This window comes from Triturus cristatus, chromosome 4_1, assembly GCF_964204655.1.
Source record: "Triturus cristatus chromosome 4_1, aTriCri1.1, whole genome shotgun sequence".
Lineage (NCBI taxonomy): Eukaryota > Metazoa > Chordata > Amphibia > Caudata > Salamandridae > Triturus > Triturus cristatus.
This window is the reverse complement of record NC_140585.1, coordinates 574,846,533-574,868,592: the sequence shown is the minus strand read 5'-3', so window position 1 is coordinate 574,868,592 and position 22,060 is coordinate 574,846,533. Positions and strand designations below refer to the sequence as shown.

Genomic DNA, 22,060 nt, shown 5'->3' with positions numbered 1-22,060 from the left:
CGTTATTTTAGTTTTTGTAAGGTCAAAAAGGATCCTACCAGTGCCTTTACTATCTTGTCGATTCCTGTTCGTTCATCCTTAGTTAATCGATTCATTCTGGTGGACTCTTTCTTTCCTATCTCATGGTCGTCTAGCGTTGTAGTCGACGTTGGGTTCGGCACAAGAGGCTCAGCCGTCGCGGAGGCCGTGAGGGCCGAGGCCCCTGTCTTAGTTTAGTTTCCCTTCTCTCCTTTATGTCTTCTTCTAACTTTCTAGCGGCAAGGTGAGCTGCCTTTCGTAATTCCTTTTCTGCTTTTACTTCTTCCCTCTTTTTCCGTTGCGTCGCTTCTTTGCGCCACATGCCAATACTGTCAAGCATAGTAGGCGTCGTCTTATTGCTACGCAGAGCTACTTCTAGCGCTTCTATCTTGCGGTCGTCGAAGGATCCCATCAGTGGCCACTGACTTTCGGGGTCCTTCTTGGTATATTTATGCCACAGCTTGCTATAAGCTACGGCGACTAGTCCATATTTAGTGAACATGTCCTTATTAGGGGTGCCTTCCAGTGGAGCCGGGTGGTTCACCTCTAATAAGCGGTCCGGGCAGAACCAACTACCAATCAGTGGGGAGAAGATAGGCATGACGGGTTTCAACGGGGACAAAAGTCAGCACTACCTATCTTTTCACTGCTTGCAAAGACTAGACAGAATATCTCTATTCTTCGTTATTTGTAAGCAGAGAATACCTCCAAAGAACCAATATCGAACAACTAGTGTTCGGACAATCAATCAATCAATCAATGGGGAGATAAAGATAGGCACGACGGGTTTCAACGGGGACAAAAGTCTGCGTTACCTACCCTTCACTATTTGCAAATACTAGACAGAATATTCCTATTCTACGTTATTTGCAAACAGAGAATATCTCAAAAAGCACTATTCTTCAAAACAATCAATGTTCGGACAATCAATCAATGGGGAGATAAAGATAGGCACGACGGGTTTCAACGGGGACAAAAGTCTGCGTTACCTACCCATCACTATCTGCAAAGGGAGAGAGAGAGTATTTCTACTCCTCCCCGTTTGTAGACAGCGAATATCTCAAAGAGAACAATCAATGAGCAATACTAGTATTCAAACAATCAATCAATTATTTCGCACTTTTGTCGTATTTCACGACCTTACCCGGACCGCGTGGACAGTTTCTCGTCTTCCGCCTCCAGCGCCCGATCGTCCTCTACTCTCCGTATTTGCCGCGGCACTCCTGATGGTTCCCAGTCAGGACCGTAGATCACTCGAGAGAGGTCTGCTCGGAACCAGTGAAGTTCGGATGATCGGCTGCCAGACGAGGGTCTATTGGGCAGGAGCTCTCCCGATCGTTGCAGTCGTTCACTCTGTCGTCGGGACCTCTCCCACTGGATCCACGTGTCGCTGATGGGCCCCACGTTGGGCGCCAATTGTTAAATGGTAGCGGCAGTTTCAGTCGATAACCTTTCAAGTATTTGCCCGGCGGTAATCGCCTCTCATACCACTCGATAATTTACCAATAAAAGAGGCAGGCGCCGGAGACTGGAAGGCAGGAAACAAAGTTTTATTCCGTCGGAGCAGAACACATCAGATCAGACAGCAAGGTATCGTCACAAGGTGCTCTAACTGCATCTCTGAGACCTGGTCTCTTATACACTGGTTTATTGCTTTATTACACATAGTATATTCTTGAGATTCCCTTGATGCCTGAAAGAACATCCCCTGAAGCCCCGGCTCAGATCCGATCCCACACATAGATACAGTAGAAGTTCCCACCCTACCCGCAGTGGGAGATGGCTATCGCGCAGCAGGGAATTCCGCTAATTCCCGGCGGTGTGTGCAACCGGCCGGGTCTCAGGGGGTAGGGGCTTTGATCTACTGTAATCCCTTTGATGCGGGGTGTTTCCCTTACAGTAGGGGCAATAAACTGCATCCGCAGGGCTAGGTGATGGCCTGGGACCAGTTCGGACAATGGGGTGCAGAGGAAGGGGGTTGTCAAAGGAGAGGCATGACCATGTATGAGAGAGCGGGGGTGGCCAGCGCGCGGGGGATGCTTGCAGCGCCAAGGGGACCGCGCTGGCGATTGACAATGAGTGGGGTGCCTAAAATGGCAGCCGTGCGCTCGCTGTGCGTGGTGCTGGGGAGGGGCAAGATGGCGCAGATAATGTTCAGTTTGCAAGCTAAATTTCCACAAGCCGGACTGCTCTGAGCGGGAGCAGCGACACTACGTTGAGTGTCCATATACTCCGCTGCGGTCTGATGAAGCCGCACTTGAATCCTTAAGAGGTTGGCTGCTTTTCTCCGGGGGAACATCCTACCGAGAGAAGAAGTGGTATGTAGAACCACACCACACGCTGTAGATAGTTTTCATTTAGTCACTAGGTCCTGAGGAATTGCCAACTGATCTATTAGACATTTTATAGGCGAGAAACATTTTTGTCAGATTAAAACAAAATAGTCGCCCTCCTTCTTCTTTTTACTTTTTAATCAGGTTGTGACCTCTCCAGAATAAAAATAATTATAGAGGATTCCCTTACCTGTTTTAACCCAGACACCACATCTACATCTTACCAGGCCCCTCACACCCACGGCACCTATACGGCAAGGCAGCCACGGTCAGTAGTAGGAGTAACTGCAGGGCGGTGACGTGGGGAGGGGGAGGGGCAGGGTGGTGGGTAGTAAACTATGGATTACGGAGGTTTACAGGTAAGTTTACATATAAATTAATAAAACAAAATTTGTTGCGTGCACTGCATCGCATTTGGGGATGAAGGCCACGCAACGAAATTCGTTTTATTGATTTATACGTAAACTTACCTGTAAACCTCCGTAATCCATAGTTTACTACCCCCCACCCTGCCCCTCCCCCTCCCCACATCACCGCCCTGCAGTTACTCCTACTACCGACCGCGGCTGCGGCAAGGAACAAAAGATCTCCGATAAAGAACCCCTTTATGGGTGCCCGTCGAGCATTGCAGCGCTGGCTCGACGAGGAGCAGACCCATATGATGATGCATGACACCTAGCTTACTGGGTGTGTGAGGGTTCCTGTTTCCGAAAGGAGGTATTTCCCACCTCCCCACCACTCTGAGTACTCACCAGGTGGCCAACTTGCCACCCAGGAACACCGTACCTCTTTTGTCTTCTAGTTCTACCCAGGGCAAGTACGGTGGACCTTTATCAAGCCCTCATTGTACTCCTTGTTGTTTACTAAGGATTAAAATAGAGCACTGGGGCACTCCATAAGGGGAGACATGAGATCTGGAGTTAGCTGTTGTGGAGAAAACCTGAAACGTACGGTTGGTTAGAAAGCTCGCAAGCCACTTCAGTGCAATGCCACCAATGCCCTTAGAATGTAGAACTTGAAGAAGGGTCTCATGGGACACGGTGTCAAAAGCGGCACTCAAATCTAATAATATGTGAGCCACTGTGTCACCCTTATCAAGTCGCTGGCGGATAGTTTCGGTGACTCCCAAGAGTGTCAATTCGGTAGACGGATGCAGAATGTTTTTGGAGTCCACAAATTGTGTCAATTGGTGGTTAATATGTTTTTCTAAAATTTTGGAGAATGCGGGGAGCAGTGAAATAGGACAGAAGTTAGAGAGAACTTCCGGATCAGCATTAGCTTTCTTTAGCAAAGGGAGGATCATAGCATGTTTCCAAGTAACAGGCACTACTGCCTCAGCAAGTGAGGCATTCAGAAGTTCAATAATGAGTTTAAGAATATGGGGTCCAATTTTTTTAGAACGGAAATTGGAAAGGGATCCTTAGGGGAGCCTGATTTGATACTATTTAGGATGTCATTAAAAGACACCGTATCAAGAGGTAGCCAGCTGTCGAGTATGCTATCAGGATTGTCCTCTTTGTCCAATAAACCTGTGGAGGAGGAAGAGTCTGCTAGTATATTTTTGGACTTAGGAAGCGGTTCTCCATTAGTATCCAATTCAGAATAAATTTTATCAATTTTATCAGTAAAAAACACCGCTAGATCTTCACATTGAATTTCGGTTAGCTTTGGAGGCTCGGGTTAGTGCTTAGCGCCAGACAATTCTTGCACCACCTTGAACAGCGTTTTAGGGTTGTTTTGAGACAGCAAGATATTATTCTTTGTGTATTCAGCGCGCGCAGCTTTGCATAGTGCCTGGTAACCTTTAATGGCCCGTTTATAAACCCGTTTTTCAGCTGGAGCGTGGTGTTTTCTCCAATGTCTTTCTAACACTTTGCACTTAGTTTTTTCTAATTTAAGTTTGTCTGAGAACCATGGGGCAGGAGGGCGATGGCTGTTAATTCTATTCTCAGACAGAGGGAGGCATGTGTCAATGAATGAGGTAATCCAGCTGTGGATAGCGTCAGCGTCTGTGGTGCTTACTATGTTTATGGCCGGCATAGAGTGCAGAAGGGGAAGATTGAGACGATCAACATTAAGTTTTTTCCAGTATCTAAAACCAGTTGCACCACCGGTGGAGGACGAAGGCTCACGTCCCCTCACCTGTCTAAGCTTAAAGCTGACTAGAAAGTGATCAGACCATAATAAAGGGAGGGCTGGCTCACATGCGATATTTGTTAAGTTGGAAAAGATAGGGTCTAGTTGGTGTCCTGCCTTATGGGTATGGCCGGCATGACATTCAAGGCAGCTAAGTACATAATTAAAGTGGAGCTAACAGGGCAGTTAAGAACGTCAAGATGTAAGTTCAGGTCTCCTAAAATTGAAAAGTTGGTGACTTCAAGTAAAAGGGGAGCAATAAAGTCTGGGAGCGCCGCTGCCCAGGCTCCAGCTGGACCCGGAGGGCGATAAATTGCATCCCCAAAAAAGTAAATTGAGACATGAGAGAAAGTTTAAAAATGCAGGCTTCACAGTTATTGATAGGAAGCTCTTCCCATTTGCAAGCGAAACTCTTTTTAAAAATAATTCCTATGCCACCTCCCATTTTATTCACACGGTCCATCCTAAGTATCGTGTAGTTAGGGTGTAGAGCTATTGCGATGTCAGGGCCAGAACTGGCATTAAGCCAGGTTTCAGTAAGAAAGATGGCATCAGGCTCAGAATTTATAAGTAGATCGAAAATATCTTCTTTATGTTTAGGAAAGGACCTGCAGTTAATACTAAAGAACAAAAATTCTTTAGTGGGCGCTTCCTTTTTGTGCGCAGAGTAGGACATGAATTTATTAAGAGCCAATGTGGGGTTGTATAATTGTGGGGTACAGGAGAGAAAGAGAAGTCACAACAGAGGCAGGTAGAGGAATGGTTGTCCGGTGTCAAGATCACAAAGTTGTGTTGCCGCGTAGGGCGGAGCGCAAAAAGGTCTTCATGAGAGTATAAGTGGGGAACATTATAAATTTGCACAGGGGTTGTGGCCCCTGACTCAGGCCGGGCACAGACGGGCGCAGACGGGGTTGCCCTAGGCGCGCCTTTGGCGTGCCACTGGCGCACCCGCAGCACGCGTCCGCTGCGCGTAGCGTCCATCATGTCACTAAATAGGCAACTCGTAAGCAGCCCCCGCCTCCCTACACCTCTGACCCAGAACTGAAAGAAATCTGACGCCTTCACTCCCTCCACAACAAATGGGAAACCCCGTGGTGGACCGGGGAGTTGGCGGTTACAGCGGGTGTCCGAAATGCAGGTAAGGAAGGAGAAAGTGCTGATATCAGAATAGAAGTGCAAATGGCATTTAGCAGATTAAATTAAAATCACATTAAAAAAACAGATTTAAAAGTAAGTTTGTAGCGATCAAGTGTGTTAGACACGGTCAAAGTAGGATAAAAGTTCAGCGCTAGCTCTAGTTTATCAACGCGCGTCAAATGGTCAAATGATATCCAGATTTGTCATTTCACTAATTATCTGCAACAGACTGGTCCAGAAAAATAATTAGTGTTAGGATCAAAATTTTGCATAACACCCTAACGTACGTACACATTGCACCATTGGTTTTGAGTGCGGGGAGTTTTTCATATAGCGCAAACTCGACCCAAAGGTATCAGAGCGCTTTACATGAGCACCAGGTGCGTTACAGATGGACACATTCATTTAGTTAGGCAAAGAGAGATTAAGTGATTTGCCCAGAATCACAGGTTGTTCAGCGTCCCTGCCAAAACTCTAAACTGGTTCCCCCGCTTCGAGATTGACCGATGTAGCTATTAGGCCACATCCTCTCCATTGGTAGACTAGGCTCATGTCTAGCTACTGAAATGATTGGTGTATTCCTGCCTCTTGGTTTTAGTGTACATAGTTTCTAATTGTGCTGTTTACAATCCATTAAAATTGATCCCAGTCTCTCAGCTCAGTGGTATGTCTGTGTATAAATGAAGAGGCCACTATTTCATTCATAGGCATTTATGAATGGTGGTTAATAGGGACATTACAGATAATAATGTTAAATTGTTTCAATTAATTCAGTTCACTTACAGTTTTACTCAGGGTGACATAGTAATGAAAAACAATTATTTCACGCAGTCTACTTAACTGATACTTCAAAGTCAGTCTGCCAACCATATGGCGGTTAATACTGGAAATAGCTTTAGCTGATAGGTGTTCAATTTGTGCTAACGTTAAGAAAGGATAGTCAATCCAGATGCCCAGTGATTGGACTTCTTGGGCAGCTGGCAGTGGGCTTTTCTAGACCCCAGTCAAAGAATGTCCGCTCGAAGGAAGGGGCGAAGCTGGTCACCCAGATTAACCGAACGCAGCAGCACGCTGGAAGGATCTGGACCACCAATTGCATCACAAATATAGAAGAGTAATTAGGAGGACCCCAATGCATTCTATGCTGGAGTACCACCTAGTGGGAAAACAAAGGTACAAACGTAAAGTTTAAAACTCAAGAAAGAAAACATGCTAAGATAACAGCATAGTATACCAGTACTATAATGGGAAAAAATAACATAAAACATCAGGACATGTCGGGCCAAGCTCCTCAAACCATACAAGGAAAAAAAAGAAAGGAAGTAAACAAAAAGTTAAAATTCTCAAGTAAGAGTAAGCAGCTTAGTATCCCTATTTCTAGGTGGACCAGATTCCCAAAACAAAAATCCGGGACAGGTCATAAACATAGAAGTAGGACTACAGTTTACACTGGTAGCTGGCTAGATCTCGATGCAGGCAGTGACCTCTGGCTCCATTGAGCAGTGTCATGCTGGCGGTTCGGAAACGCTGTTGCCCCGATGGCTGGCATAATGACATTCTTTCTGCGTTGTAGAAAGAGAAGCTAAATCCCAAGAGAAATTGTCTCTCTTTAAAGGATTTCCCTTCCCACAACAACCTCATCTGGAGTGACATCACGCCGTAATATCTCCATTAGTGAGAAGTGAGCATGCACACATCGTACTCGGCCACTACTGAAAAACCGGGACATTTCTGTGCTCATCCTATCCACTATCGAAAAACCTGGACATTTATTCAGTTTGGAGGAAAGTGTCGGGACACAGGGACACTTCACGAAAAACCCGGACCGTCTGGGGAAACTGGGATGTCTGTTCACCCTACCTATTTCAGATGTGAATATTTGCCAGCTGGGATAAAACTTTGTTGTTTAGGTTTTTATTTGTTGCAATTTTTTTAGCAGGAATAATATGCCAATTTTGCATCTGGTTACATATGTCAAACCTTTGCACCTAACACTATGGTCTACTAATCATTTCTTTCTTTCCATCCCTCACCAAGGCATGGCAATAAAGGAAACATGTGATTCTCCATACGTGTTTCTATATGAGGGTGGGGTGGAAATTCACTCAATGGCATACTTTCCCACATCAGCATCCAGTTCAGACAAGGAGTTAGGATCATTGTGTTAGCCAGCCTTAATTCCGGAGAAGGACCAAAATTATTATAAACAACAAGCAAAGTGCCACTCTGACTCCTTCAAAAATATACTAATATTCTCAGGTTTCCGTATACATAGAAAAACATTGTCTGCAGCTTTTGAGCAAAATTACACAAAAAATAATATATATATGTATATATTTGGAGACTAGACTTCTATCAGGTTTTTAGATAGAATTTAATAAGTCGATTTCTGAATTAATTGAAGAGCCCAAACTTCCTTTCAGGGCATATCTAACACTCAAAAATACCTTTAGTGTGGAATTCACATGGAAGCGAGGTTTTGCTTCACCGTGCAGATCAGCTGCCCATTGCACAGAAATGTATATAATTCAGTACACATTTCGGCTCTGTCCTATTTAATGGGCAGTGAATCCTAAAATGAAGAGATTATTCACACCATTTATCATACGGACGAAAACATGCTAAAAAACTATTTGTCCAAGATTTATGAAAGTTTGAAAGCATGCATGCATATTAGGATCTTTTAGTATTTATTTGGCGATCTCATTACACCAGAATAGCTGTTTAATACATTGTTTTTTTTACCGACTACAGTGTATACCCATCCGCAATGTCAGATTCAAAATATATGTTGTGAACACTTTATAAATAAATTGGGGTTTTAAATTCAACACGACTAGAATACAAAATGCAAATGCCTTATCGGGGAATGTGCAGAATTATGCTATATAAATACCCAGTGAAGCACAAAAGACAAGGTTGTGTGGGTGTTAGGCAGGCACAATAGGGGTTCTCGATGTAAATATACACATCAACAGACATACATCAAACACCACACTGCTTTTGATTTTCAAAGTCATGTGCACTGAACAGTAACATTCCTGACCTCCCCTATTGCTTGGTAGTACTCAGTGAGGGATATAGGCCTGTTGTATTCTCAAACCTCTTCATGTAGAATGCTATTCTGCATTCCTTTGCCTTTGGCTGTAGAGGGATTACTAGGAAGATTTCTCTAGTGGTGTCTACTCAGCTACATCTCTTTGAGAGCATGACCTTTAACCCCCCACCGCTGGCCCCAGCACCCTGAAGCTAAACGTTTATCCTAAAATAATGTTTAAAGAGTCAAAAGGATAGAAACAAAATAGCTGTGCCAAATTGACAAATCTGTATTGAAACAAGGCAATTAAGGCAACAGTTCAAATAGGTGCACATTGTCACCTTTACTTTGAAATGAATCACTGGACCATTAAATCTAGAGCTATTTATTTAACAAAAAAGGCGATTTAAACATGGAGGCAAAATCTGCACAAATTGCCTTTTTACCATAGTTCAGTGCGCACTAAACCTGACTGCTCTCACAGCTGCACTGCAGGATCCAGCCGTACGAAATGTAAATATTTCACTGAAGTATTTTACTAGCTCCTTTTTTTCCTAAACTGTCCTATTTTTTTTCTTTTTTAAGAATTAGTTAGAATTAAGGTTGCAGACTGGTCCGTTTTGACTGCTATACATGTTTCTTGATGTAACAGGGATGATTCTTTGGTATTGTTTGATAGTGTAGAAATATTTTGAAAGTACAACCTTTCATCTGGATTTCATTTCAATATCGAGAAAGGATGTATAATACTTAAAGTTTGGAACCATCGGTGAGGTATGAAAGGTAAGTTATTCTTTCCTTCGCCTAGAAAAGTAGCACACACGTATATGCATGTTAGCATATCGGAGTTACAGTTTGAAGTTTAGAATATTTTTCTTCTTCTATTTAATGTTTTAATTTTAATTCTTCACATTTAGCTTTGGTATTTGCAGGGTTTCCGGGTCCTTGTGTCTTATCATGAAGTCGATCTTTTAAAAACTTCAGCAAATACAAGAACGTTTCACTATTCATCCTCATTTGTTGGGCTAACCTGGGAAACTGCAAACAATTATCAACTTTTCCAATATAGACTAACTTTGACCAACTTCAGCTATAGGACAGTAGTGATAACCACACCCTTTTTAATAAGAAAACGTTGTGGTAAAAACATTCTCTGCATGAGAAATGTCCTGTTAAATGTAGAGCTTTGCATGTATTTTCACCTCAAATTATGCCATTAGTGGCCTTTTATTATTTTTAGGCATTACGGGGCAGATTTACAAGCCCCTTGCACTACTTTTGCTTCATTTTTAACATGGGGAAAAAGAAAGTCGCACAAGGGGCTTGTAAATCTGCCACTTCGTTTTTAACAATAACCTGTCAATTTTCATTATGTTTAGGACCATTGTGAAATTGAAATAAAACTCAGATAACAGGGGAAAAACATTTGCAACTTAATACACCCTGATATTTAAATGGATCACACTGAATAATACATAACATCAATCTTACTGAAAAACTACAATTGTCTTAACAAAGAAGTACGCAAAGAGAATATCATGAACAATTATAACAAAGCTCTATCCACAAATTAAAATATTTATGTGCTACAGGGCATTGCTTTCCTTTTAGTTCAATGAAAACATGAACTTTCTCCCTCTTTAAACTCAAAAGAATATAAATAAAAATGAAACCACATTTGTTTTCTGAGATGAGGGTGAATTCCTTGCCATTTTTCGTAGTATGGTACACATGTGTACCCACACCTATGTGTTCCCCAAATTGTTATCATAATGGAGAGGTCTTGTCACATGTGATGTGACTAGTGAAGTAGTTAATGTCGGATTATACGTGTGTACTACTAATATTTGTCTGTCGAGATGATGTAAAATGAGATGCCTGATGTTAAAACAAATGATGATTAGTGCATTAGGAGAGGTAGAATTCCATGACTCTTTCAGAGTTTATATGGCCTTTATGTTTAGCTTTGAACCATAGCATCAGTTAATGAATTTGGATTATTTCAGTAAAAAAGGACACAATTCCTTAAAAATAAAAATATGCACATACCATACCATAGCACTAATTTAACTGACGTGTTTGCCTAGCATGCACTTTCATCCTACTTTAGCCTCACAGTTGTAGTATATCTAAAGTTACATTCAGCTACTACTCTAAGGGCATGGCACAGTTATTTGGTTCATGCACTTTTCCCACCACATTCTGCTAGTATTGTCATTTTTGGAAATTCATTGTTAACAGAGAGGGTGAAAGGAACAAGCTTTGAACAAGATGCAGAAGGTAAATCATCCTAAGAGGCCATGGCACACTGGCACACATGCATGTGAGTGGATAGTTATTAGACAAAGAGAAAAACGAGATAGGGATCGGCAACCAAAGCAATTCATGAAGAAAAATATAACATTTAGATCGAAAGAACTAGACTTTGGATTTGCTGCAGAAGTGGGAGTAGGGAATTGTTGGTGCTCTCTATGTTATTAAAACCTAAAAAGAAGTATAGAACAGTACTTTATAATAAGACACGGGTTATGTAACATGTAATTGCAAAAGAATAATCACATGTATATCTTCAGCGTGTGTCCTATAATGTTTTTATCTTTTTTTAGTACAAGGAATAGACAAGTTTGAGCATTGCTTTTGATTTTGCTTGAGGTGTTTTGTCATTTTCATGCTTCAGAAATGCTCACATAAAATCACCAAAGGTATATGTTAAGCTATCCCATTGTTAAGTGGATCCCCAGTCATACATGCATTTATAAATTGGAATTTTCTTTTAGAAATTAATTTCATCACTTAGAATGGCTTATAACTTTATGAGTTTTATGACATAATGACCTTCTAATCAAAATGTACTCAAAGTATTTGTCTGCTTTTTTATGTGTGTTTGGTACGTAGAGTTATTAAGTGATGTCACTGACGACTATTCAATTGATTAGGAAACATTTGCAATCATATCACTAATGTGCACAACGTAGATACAAATGAATAGTTATTAAGGAAACATTTTTCAGTTGGGTTGAACAAGCGAATATCTCACTAATATTGCAGAATTAATAATCCTATTTTGAACCATTGTGAAACAGTAAATCACAACATATTTCCTATCTCCTGACAGATAAAAATGGGCGATCGACTTATAAAGACAGAACAGGGGCTTCTTCTCCGAACTCTGAAGCGGAAAGACTCCGGTATCTACTACTGTCATGCAGTGGAACATGGGTTTATGCAGGCATTGCTCAAAGTGACCTTGCAAGTCATTGACACCGAGCACCTTGAAGAACTTCTACACAAGGAAGAAGACGGGGAAAATGCTAAGGCTAAGGAGCCATCTATCAGCATGACCCCTAATCAAAAGATATGGTACAGAGATTTCATGCAGCTTATCAACCACCCTAACCTGAACACAATGGATGAGTTCTGTGAACAGGTTTGGAAACGCGACCGCAAACAACGTAGACAAAAATCTGGCAATTCCCAGGTGAACTCCAACAAGTGGAAACATATACAAGAAAACAAGAAAGGCAGAAACAGGCGGACCCATGAAACTGAGAGGGCACCACGAAGTGTCTGATCTGCATTACATCTAGAAACCTCGTTCAAGTAGAAACTTGTATAGACAGTTAACTGGAAACAATGCAATATTCATGAACGTTTTCCATGGCATTATGTGGATGTTTACAAAGGTGATGTACTCAATTAGGTTCCACCTGGATTGAATAAGGAATATCCTAACAGAATCTCCAACAAGACTTACAGCTACATAGTCTATTCTCAAAGATGGAAGACACAGTGCAACTTGGAATTGTAGTTCATATTTTATTGGATTGTGTTGGATACATCTTTGATTCCTTTTTGCCATGACATCATTCAAAGAAAACTTTGCAGTCAATGCCACTTTTTTCAGAACTAATATAAAAACTGTGTTTGTAAAGTTGAGGAACACCATGCCACTTGGTTGGATAAATGGATATATTTTGTCTAGCAACTCTTTGTGTATATATGCTGGAAGGGGATGGAATGGTTCATAGAAAGATAAACTACAAACAAGGGAAGAAATCCATCTGTCCTTCACAAAACAAGCTGATTTCACTGATCTACTACTGACGACATCTTCCAGCATTCATCTAAAGATGTATTTTATTAAACTATAATTTATAAGTACCAAGAAATATATGCAGTAAATGTAAGCTCTAACCTCTTTAAAAGTTGAACATTGTTTTTTTCCAATATTGTGCAGTTCAATTACTGGTTTCAAATTCTAAGTGTAGTATGCTGCTTTATTGTCACTTTGAGGAATTCTTTGAAGGCAGCATTACAGTGGGCCCTGCTTATCTTCTTTCTGAGGTAAGATAGGTTAATATATGCTTTCTTTATCTGAAAGTAAAATTATGCACCATGTCTGTTAAACACGTAACACTAACCTGAAACATGTAACTATATTGGCTTCTATTTCTATTTGTGTGAAAAACATAGCATGTTTAATATTTTGAGACAGCGAGGAAGAGTGAACTGAAGCTTACCGTATATTGTTTAGAAAATCTATCCCTGAATAATATTGTTTTTTAGAAAACACAAAATAGCTGTGTAAGAATGAAAAGCAAGACCTTCTATCACATAGCACAATGGTTAACTACTTAGTGTAATAGAGTATAGTTGAACTTTTCAGATGGTTAAAGAAAAGAGATCTAATCATCAGATTTCTTTCTATGTTTTCTATGACTTCACATGGTGCATTGAGCATGCACATCTCTTCCACTTTTAATATCAAATAGAGGGTATTCAGGTGCACAATAGAATGAAATACAATAATGCATTTAATTATAAACTTAGACTTTGCACAAGATCTCACAAAATTCGAATTAAGGTTTTGTTTGCTCCTTCCCTCAAAATATTCTTTGGGTTGCTTTGAATTCCATTCACATTGAAAACAACCTATATTGGATTCAACCATGATCGTAACTGGTCTGCACACATGGTAGAACCAGCTATTGCTATTCTTGCAGCTTTCAAACAGTTCAGCTAATTCAACAGTGCTCTGAGCACTACTGTCAACTCTTTAAAATTCAATATCAGTATACCTACTCTTTGATGTCCATGCATTTCAACAGCCATGGAGTGACCCATTTTGAGGCATACAGATTGATATATGTTCAGTCCCCAATTGAAGGTTTAAGTATTTGCGTACATTAGTAAATTAGGGGGCAATTTGGTCCCAATTATTATTTTTAGACCTTTGCTGACTGATGAAGGTTTCAAAACATATTCCCACTTCCACCTTCAAAGATAAATGAGTAAAACTCTTACTGAAATGCAATGATTATAATCATTACAATATATTTTATTTATAGTTAGTTGTATCTTATATCAGAGAATCTCACTGTGTGCCAATATTTTTGTTGTCTGATATCTTAAGTGCCGCTGCATTTCATCTTACACGCATGAGGCAAATAATTCACTTAACAAATTAGCAAAAAGAATTAAACAGTGTATTTTGTTATTATTGCACACACAAGTAAGGCACGATTGTTAATGGGTCGACATTTCATTTGCGCTTTCATCTTTCCGGTAGAAAATATGGAAAAAAAACAAGAATATAATGTTCCACTTTGTGCACTCACAGGCAAACTATTGATGTATTATTAAAAACTGACTCTCTAGATAGAATATATATATGTTGTGCAGTATTGTAACTGATCGTGAGAATGGAAAGATACTATAATTGTATTTTGGTGTTCTTATGTGTATCAAACTTTTAGCGTGTCTTGTGTTCCTGGTGGCATTGCAATTGTAGACTCCTTTACTGCACTGTTGCTCAGCCATTGCTGTGGAAGTTTATAATTGTAGTGTCATCAGTAAAGACTGGCCTTAAAAATATCACTGCACTACAGGTATTTAATGCCTTAAGACAGATGCTAAAACAACCAACTACATTTTAAACTATACTCAGAATCAGGTGGAGCTTCTCAAATTATTTGGTAATATAAAACTGTAGAACGTATACTCATTCTATCTAGGCTGACAATATCCACAAATCTCCACATTGACTCTAGCATTTAATATAATTTTTCAGTAATGAGAATAAACCAGTACCACCTATTTGGTAAACATGATCTGTCCATATGTGCAGATAGACCCATTCTAATAAACACATGACACACACACAGTTCTCACTCAATGAGCATTTGACTCATGTTTTAAGTTCTAGAACATTTCATCTTCTAAATTGTATGGCAGAATAGTGAGAATGAGGGGAGGTGAGAAGGGTACACAGAACTATTAGAACTTTCATCTACTTTCTATCACAATCCCTTCTACAAAACACATTTTGTGTAGAGTTTAGAATGAAGTATGTTCCCGGTTTTCTAAACAGGGCATCATAAATTGCATTTCCCTGTTGGAGATATTAATATCATATTTAATAATAGGAATATAATTTCAGCCTGATGCACAAAGCTGTGCTTTTAACATAATCACTGGATCACATAATGTGTGCTTTTATCTTAGAGCATAAAACTCACACAAACATTACAACCAAACTGAAGGTGGTTGTAAATTTGTCTGCTAGCCAGTGAGATGATGAGCATTGTCTGGCGGAATGGGGATTTATGGGTTTCTAGGTGAGCGGATACCATCAGCTACTGGACTCTCTTAATAGATGTTCCCTTCCCAGCTATGAACGAAGGAGTGCTGATATTCTTATGAGTCCAAATCACATATGAGTTGAGTTGCACTAAGGCTCCCAGCTTCAGAGTTATGTGTGCTCCGCTATTTAGACTCTATGTTTTAAAATTGTGGTGTGTGTCAAAAACACATGAGGTGAGGCAATAAAAACACCTGATTTACTAAGATTTTCATCTTAGTAGTTGAGTGCTGTATTTTAATATTTGCTACTTTTTTCAACAGTTCCCCTCAATATTGTCCAAGTGGATACATTGCTGACATAAACAAGTGCAGTTTGATACAGTGCCGAAGTGGACCCATTGTGGGTCTTGGACACACCCAAAGTCCAATACTTTTATTGCACACAATCCTGTAATAAAAACACACATGTAAGAAGCACAGATCTAGTCCTTTTCCATTTTTGCATGCTGGTGTCCCATCTTATGCAATGCACATGCGGGTCCAGGATGTATATTTAATGTAAGCTGGTTTTCCTCACCTGTTCTCATAATTTAGAGTAGCTGTTTGCATTGTCTCCAGGCCTCATAAGCCATGAAAAGCAGTTTCCAGCATGCCACACTTGCTATTAGTGGTGCTACTGTTGACAAAAATTATGAGCAAGTCCAGACATAAGTCCAGCTCCTTTTCATAATCAACAGTATAGTCCGTATTACCTACTTGACTCCAAAATCCTTCCATTGGCTAGTGCTAAATCTGGTAAAGATGCTTATCATCTAAGAGGGCAGAGTACATTTGTCAGTAAAAGTTTGTCCATGTCTTTTAGCCCTTATTTGAAAAGAGTTCCACTCCAGAAAATCTGAGTATGCCCTGAGCAACTATGAAATATAAGGGGTAACAATTGAGCAGCTGATAATATCATAGAAACATTTTGTAAGTCTAGAATTGCTTTGGAAGAAATTTTAGAAAATAGGGTCAACAATAATTGATCTGATATTTAAATGCTCAGAGTGCTTCATAAGGAGCTCTATGAAATCAGAGTGATTCTTACATATATAGCTTCAACATCCCCAAAGCTAAGAAAGTCCAAACAGAAAGGAATGTCAATAGGTAGCTAGTATTGAGTGCAGTTGCTATGTGTACTATGTCATCTAAACCATATCAAATACATTTATCACAGGAAGGGGGTGGTTTAACTGAAACATACGCCATGTGGATGTTGGCGGCTTCACGTTCTTGCCTCATAAATGCTTAAAAGAACACATGGTTCTTACCTATGCATTTTCTACATAACTTTGCTTTTTATCTCTTTTGTTTTCTTTGAAGCAGTCATCTATTTTCAAAGAAATTACCTGCTACAGGGTAGTCGAGGAAGGCCCCTAAGGCTCTTTAATATATGAATTGTGTATCATTATTACAGCATACACTGTGCCCACATCTGTGTATGGTAAACCTTTTCAAATTGGGTATTGTGCGATTATGACCATAGCTCCAAAGAACAGGCAGCTACTAGTTAGTAATTGTACCTATAATAACATACACACCCAATTGTCAAAGATGTCCAATGTAACCCAACCTAAACTAAAGACGCCCTGTGCATGAAATCGGATTATCAAATGCATGCATTTCGAATATGCCACATTCATAGGTATACCTTTGTTTCTTGTGTACATGACGGCACTTGCTTCAGCGAACTTGCACACCACAATTACATAGATAATGAGTAGTGCACTTACACCAACAACACCTTCATTTCTATGAACAAAAAAATAGGTCAGAAGGAAGAGAAAAAAATGTGTTAAAAGAAGGATGGTAAAATTACAATATTTAATTATTTAAGTATTACAACTACACTAAGTAAACTCTTCAGCAATTCCAGTCCATGTAAGTTTACACATGAATGGTCACCATAGTCATGTTATACTTTATTCTAGCCGTATGATATACAACTTTATAAGTATAGATAGTTGTGATTTATAATTGACTATCATAACAAAGTAGTCACTAAACAAGTGGTTAACAGTTTATTTGATTTTCAGTCATTTGGACGGTATTCCGAGTGCTGTAATTACAAGCTGATTCAGGAATTACAAGAGATGTGGTAATACTGCTCTCCTAGCATGTAATTTCAGACTGAGAAATTGTCCATAAATGGATAAATTACATCTGGAATCGGGAGCTGAAAAGCCAAAACCCATGCTAATTTTGCATTTGTAAGAGTATACCTAGTTGACCACCTCAGAATACTGTGTAATTCCCAGATTTCAGATTTATCAAAAACCACAGTATTTGCAATTCTGGGAGCAGGAAAAATAATATCCCCTCATAATGTGGGCCGTGATACCTTAAGCAATGAAACTATTGCCGGTTGAATAAAATGTATCTATGAAGTGCATTCCAGTTAATTAAATTAGTCATTGATATTCTATTTCAGTGCTAGGTTAGATGACTATTAATTACAGTTATTTGGGTATAAAAGATTACAGCTGTGAATGCTTACATTTTCATTTATCCCCATTGCTGCCATGAATGAAACTGGTATAAACTGTTCATACAGTGGTCCCGCTCTCATTTCTAAATATTTAGAGAATTAATTTGGGTTGCAAGAACATGCTCTAATTTGAGCCAGCTAGAAATAGCTGCAGAAATGAAATGAAAGCAACATTGATCTTTTACTGACCTATGCCATTAAAGTTGCTATTCTGTAGCTTACATGACAAAATGTAAGAATATTCAAATTCTTAGGAGCTGTGTGTTTTCATACTTCATGCGGTGACTTTGAAGAAAAGTCTTGGAGACTAAATTTGGCCACCTTTGGGCTATCTAATTCATGCTTCCCATTTTTCGCATGGATAAGTGAATGTCTTGTTTTAACAGGTGAATGTGCGATAAATACTTCAAAGAATATGTCATGTTCTTACTGTTGTTTATGAAATAATTAACACATAAAAGTGTACTGCAGAGGCACTGGTTTTCTGCTAACATAAAATATTGAACAAATTACTCCTATAACTGTTTCTGCTTTATGCACAACTCTTTTGCCATCATTACGAGTGGCGGTATTGCGGCCGTGGTAACTCCAGGTGGAATTCCTTCATAACTGTTCTAAATTTTTGCAATTTGAATAATTAATTGCCTAAAATAAAATAGAGCTATTAATAGTTATTTAAACCATTTTACTTGCTTTGCTAGACTTTCATTCGATTTGCATGGACTATCTGAGTCATCAGGATTGGCTCACAAGCCTGCTGTTATAGACCCTATAGATGGCTAACAGCTTGGCACGAAATTTATGATTGTGGTCCAAAGAAAATGCATATGTAGAAACAAATAGAACAGAAAACATGCATGTGTATGCACATATAAAGATCCCTTTTATGCATTATTTAGTGACTTTCAATGTATGTGTTTAATAGTTCAATTTTGCTACCTAAACATTAGCCAAAATAGATGTAAATATTTTTGAAATTAAAAGGAGGTACCATGTAAAGTACTGCAGTCTGCAGGTACTCCTGTTGTAGAGTTTTCCAGATAACATTAAGAAATGAAGCTTTACAAAATACTGTAATCACAGTCATGTGGTTAAGAGTGGTGTTTTTACATCTTCAATGCAGAAAGTGTATGCAAATCAACAAGCCTATGGGCAAATGTGTTCCATTTCTCTATTTATCAGTGCATTTCACAAGGCAAATAGAAAACTGGAGAAAATGTAATAAAACTTGCTGCTGTAAATTATTACTTTTGGCATGTATTCAGTTGTTAAATAAATATTTCTTCAAAATATGACATTGCCTTTCAGTAATGATTAATCAGAGGTACACAGTTGACGAAAACATTACAAGAGTGAATCATTATGTGAAGTTACAGTACAAATATTATTCTGTATTACTGTTGATTTTCACTGTTTCAGGTGCCTTCTTAAACACTCCCTTACTTGCAAAGAAGCATTCTCCATTTTCTCTGAACCTTTACAGTACATTGGTTTTCTTTTCATGCCTTCCATTAGCCATCTGTAAGGATTTAATGATATTTAACATTGATGAATTATATCTTCAATTTGACTATTACTATGCTATTTAATGCGACTTTCACATTCCACTCTGATCACTTGTCTCTCTTTATGAACTATTATCATATTTATTATGTAAAAATATGTTTAATATTATGTTTTCTAAATTCTGATTTGAAGTAGTTTAAGACTTTAAAGTGACATTAGATCCAAATGAGGCCTAATAGTTTCACTTCAATCCAGTCACAAGTCTCAAGTCACAGGATAGGTTATCTGCCCATATATGCAAGCAACTTGTGTCTCACAAACGCAGCACAAAAGAGTGTGCTTAGTGAGGAAATTTTCCTGAAAGCCAGAAAAATGTGAGTACTGTTGCTCGTTACTTCTGTTGCTGAGTCACATGAATACTGAAATCACGCACAATGACTCCCAGCTAAATTGGGAAGTTGAGGGAATACACACCTGACCTACACCGATAATCAACTACCTTAACTAAATAAGTTAAATCTAACAAACAGAATCTCAGCACTCTAATAAAAATATAAAATGATGGCTTTTGGGAGGAATAGCAAACTAAAATCATGACAATTAGGTAATGCAAGAGAAAGGACAATATCCATTCAGGATTCGGTTCTTCTTTAATCCACAATAGGGTCTTCCACTCCCAACGCGTTTCGTCGCTACAGGGACTATGTATGCCTGTATTCGGGTTGGCGGGATTCTTGGAAGGTCCCGGTACTTCAGGGAACCTGTTTAGAATTACTTAATTAATCGGAACACTGCTTTGGAATTGATGGTGAAGCATACAAGTTTTTGAAGATTTCATCCTTGTTACTCGGACGAAAATTAATGAGCTTATTTGGCATGGGACGACGTGGGAGTCGAGGTTGTTGACTTCATGAATTAGGTGAGGGATTTTACTCAGCATTGAAAATTAACACGAATTTAGGAACTCTGAGGCAATTTGATTTTGACTGCAAATATTAGGAGCCCTGAGGAAGTCGTTTGGGTTAATCCCTGTAGCGACGAAACGCGTTGGGAGTGGAAGACCCTATTGTGGATTAAAGAAGAACCGAATCCTGAATGGATATTGTCCTTTCTCTTTTGAAACTGTTATATTGTGTCTTTAATTATTCTGTGAGCATCAACATAGTTAATACTTTTACTTCTACACAGAGCCCAAATAGAGGCACTGAAATGTGGGCTAGAAATGAGGACTGATTCGCAAAAGGCAATGAATTTCAAAATGAGTTTTGCCTTTTCTTAGATTATCAACCTTGAAATAAGCTTCAAATTCACTGTGTAGGCTTACCTCAAAAAGAGCTTAAACTTCAAGATGAATAAAGACCCTTAAGGCACAATTGAATTCTAGACTAGTCTTAAACTGAGAGAGAGCATCATGCTCTTGAAGAACGTCTTCAGCAAAAGGCTTCAACACCATCCTCTGATCAAACCCAAACGGAGGATCACAATCACAGTAGAAGAACGTTGATATGGTGCTTCTTATGAAGGAATTGTAGATATTAGACATTGTAAGATATATGTTGGCCAAAATACTACCCTAGTAGTGGCATAATATTCAGATCCTAAAAAAAGGCACGTTTTTATGCATCTAGCATAACAAATAAAAAAACAAGTTTAAAGATTGCAATTTCAGAGCTTTGCTATTTTTAAGAAAATAACACAAAAAGCAATGGAGGGGCTAACACCAGGTTTTAGCCCCAGGGCCCATTGCTACCACTCCAAGCTAAATCTGAATGGAATGAAAACCAGGTAAAAGTAGAAGAACCGAATGATTCTTGGAATAAATATAATGACGGGTCAACTGATGATAAGGGTTTGGATGCATCCTCATGAAACTCCAACTTATCACATCATTAGTCAAATGGCAGCTCTCCATGGAGCAGCTGTCCGGGTTGGTGAAAATGAAAATCCCTTACTTCTGAAAAACTCACTAGAACCAAAAAACGATAATCAGAATTTACCAATTTTGAAGACTTATTTACAATTCACAACTTAGAACTTACAAAATGCTGTGAATTAAAAAAAAAAGAATTAACCTTAGAGTTAACAGAAATTACGAAGTTTCGCCACATGACCCAACTTACATTAAGGGAAATGTGTCCCAATTTACCATGGTGGCTCATTGCCAGGGAAAGAGCTCAAGGTCAAAAGTCAGGAAGCTGACCTTCACCAGATGAGATTAGTTAGAGATGGGATGCAGCAGGACACAAGGAGATATCTAGGAGAAGCTATGCACTTCTGAATTACTAATTTAGATACTTTACTCAGCACATACGGCCACCACCAAAGGGAAGAAATAGATGAACGTCCGTAACACATCCCAAAGAACCACAGAACCACAGAAATTAGGCACTGCTGCTAGAGCTGGAGGGAAGGTGTTGTTCAACGCAGGCATTGGTTTTGTACTATATGCAGCAGATACTCTTTAATACCAGTCTCCTACCTTAATGCCACACTTGGGTATGCTTTTCAGGTTTTAGGGCAGAGGCAAAACAATGCTATTTGAGTATATCATTAGATAGAGACTATCTCTTTTGGCCTTTGATGCTTTCCGATACAAGAAAATATTAACAAGGATACTGAGCATGATATATTTAGGTGTTCTCTGTAACAATGTTGTCCTCTTCATTAATGTAAGCAGTCATGTCATCCTGCGAAAGAAGAAAAACAACCTTTTCAATCACATCAAGCCTACAAAACAGCAGTCGCTTCAGCACTATCAACAGAGCACCAGGTGGACTTTGACTC

At 39.3% G+C, this 22,060-nt stretch overlaps 1 protein-coding gene across 2 annotated transcripts in view; it reads left to right on the top strand.

Moving 5' to 3' along the window:
• Nucleotides 1–14,228, top strand: part of SEMA3A (semaphorin 3A) — a 607,762-nt gene extending 593,534 nt beyond the window's left edge. For both annotated transcript variants that reach the window (XM_085652903.1, XM_085652904.1), the window contains one exon: nucleotides 11,777–14,228. In XM_085652903.1, coding sequence (XP_085509029.1) covers nucleotides 11,777–12,232 — 456 coding nt within the window. In that variant the 3' untranslated portion in view covers nucleotides 12,233–14,228. The remainder of the gene's footprint in view (nucleotides 1–11,776) is intronic.
• The last annotated feature ends 7,832 nt before the right edge of the window (nucleotides 14,229–22,060 follow it).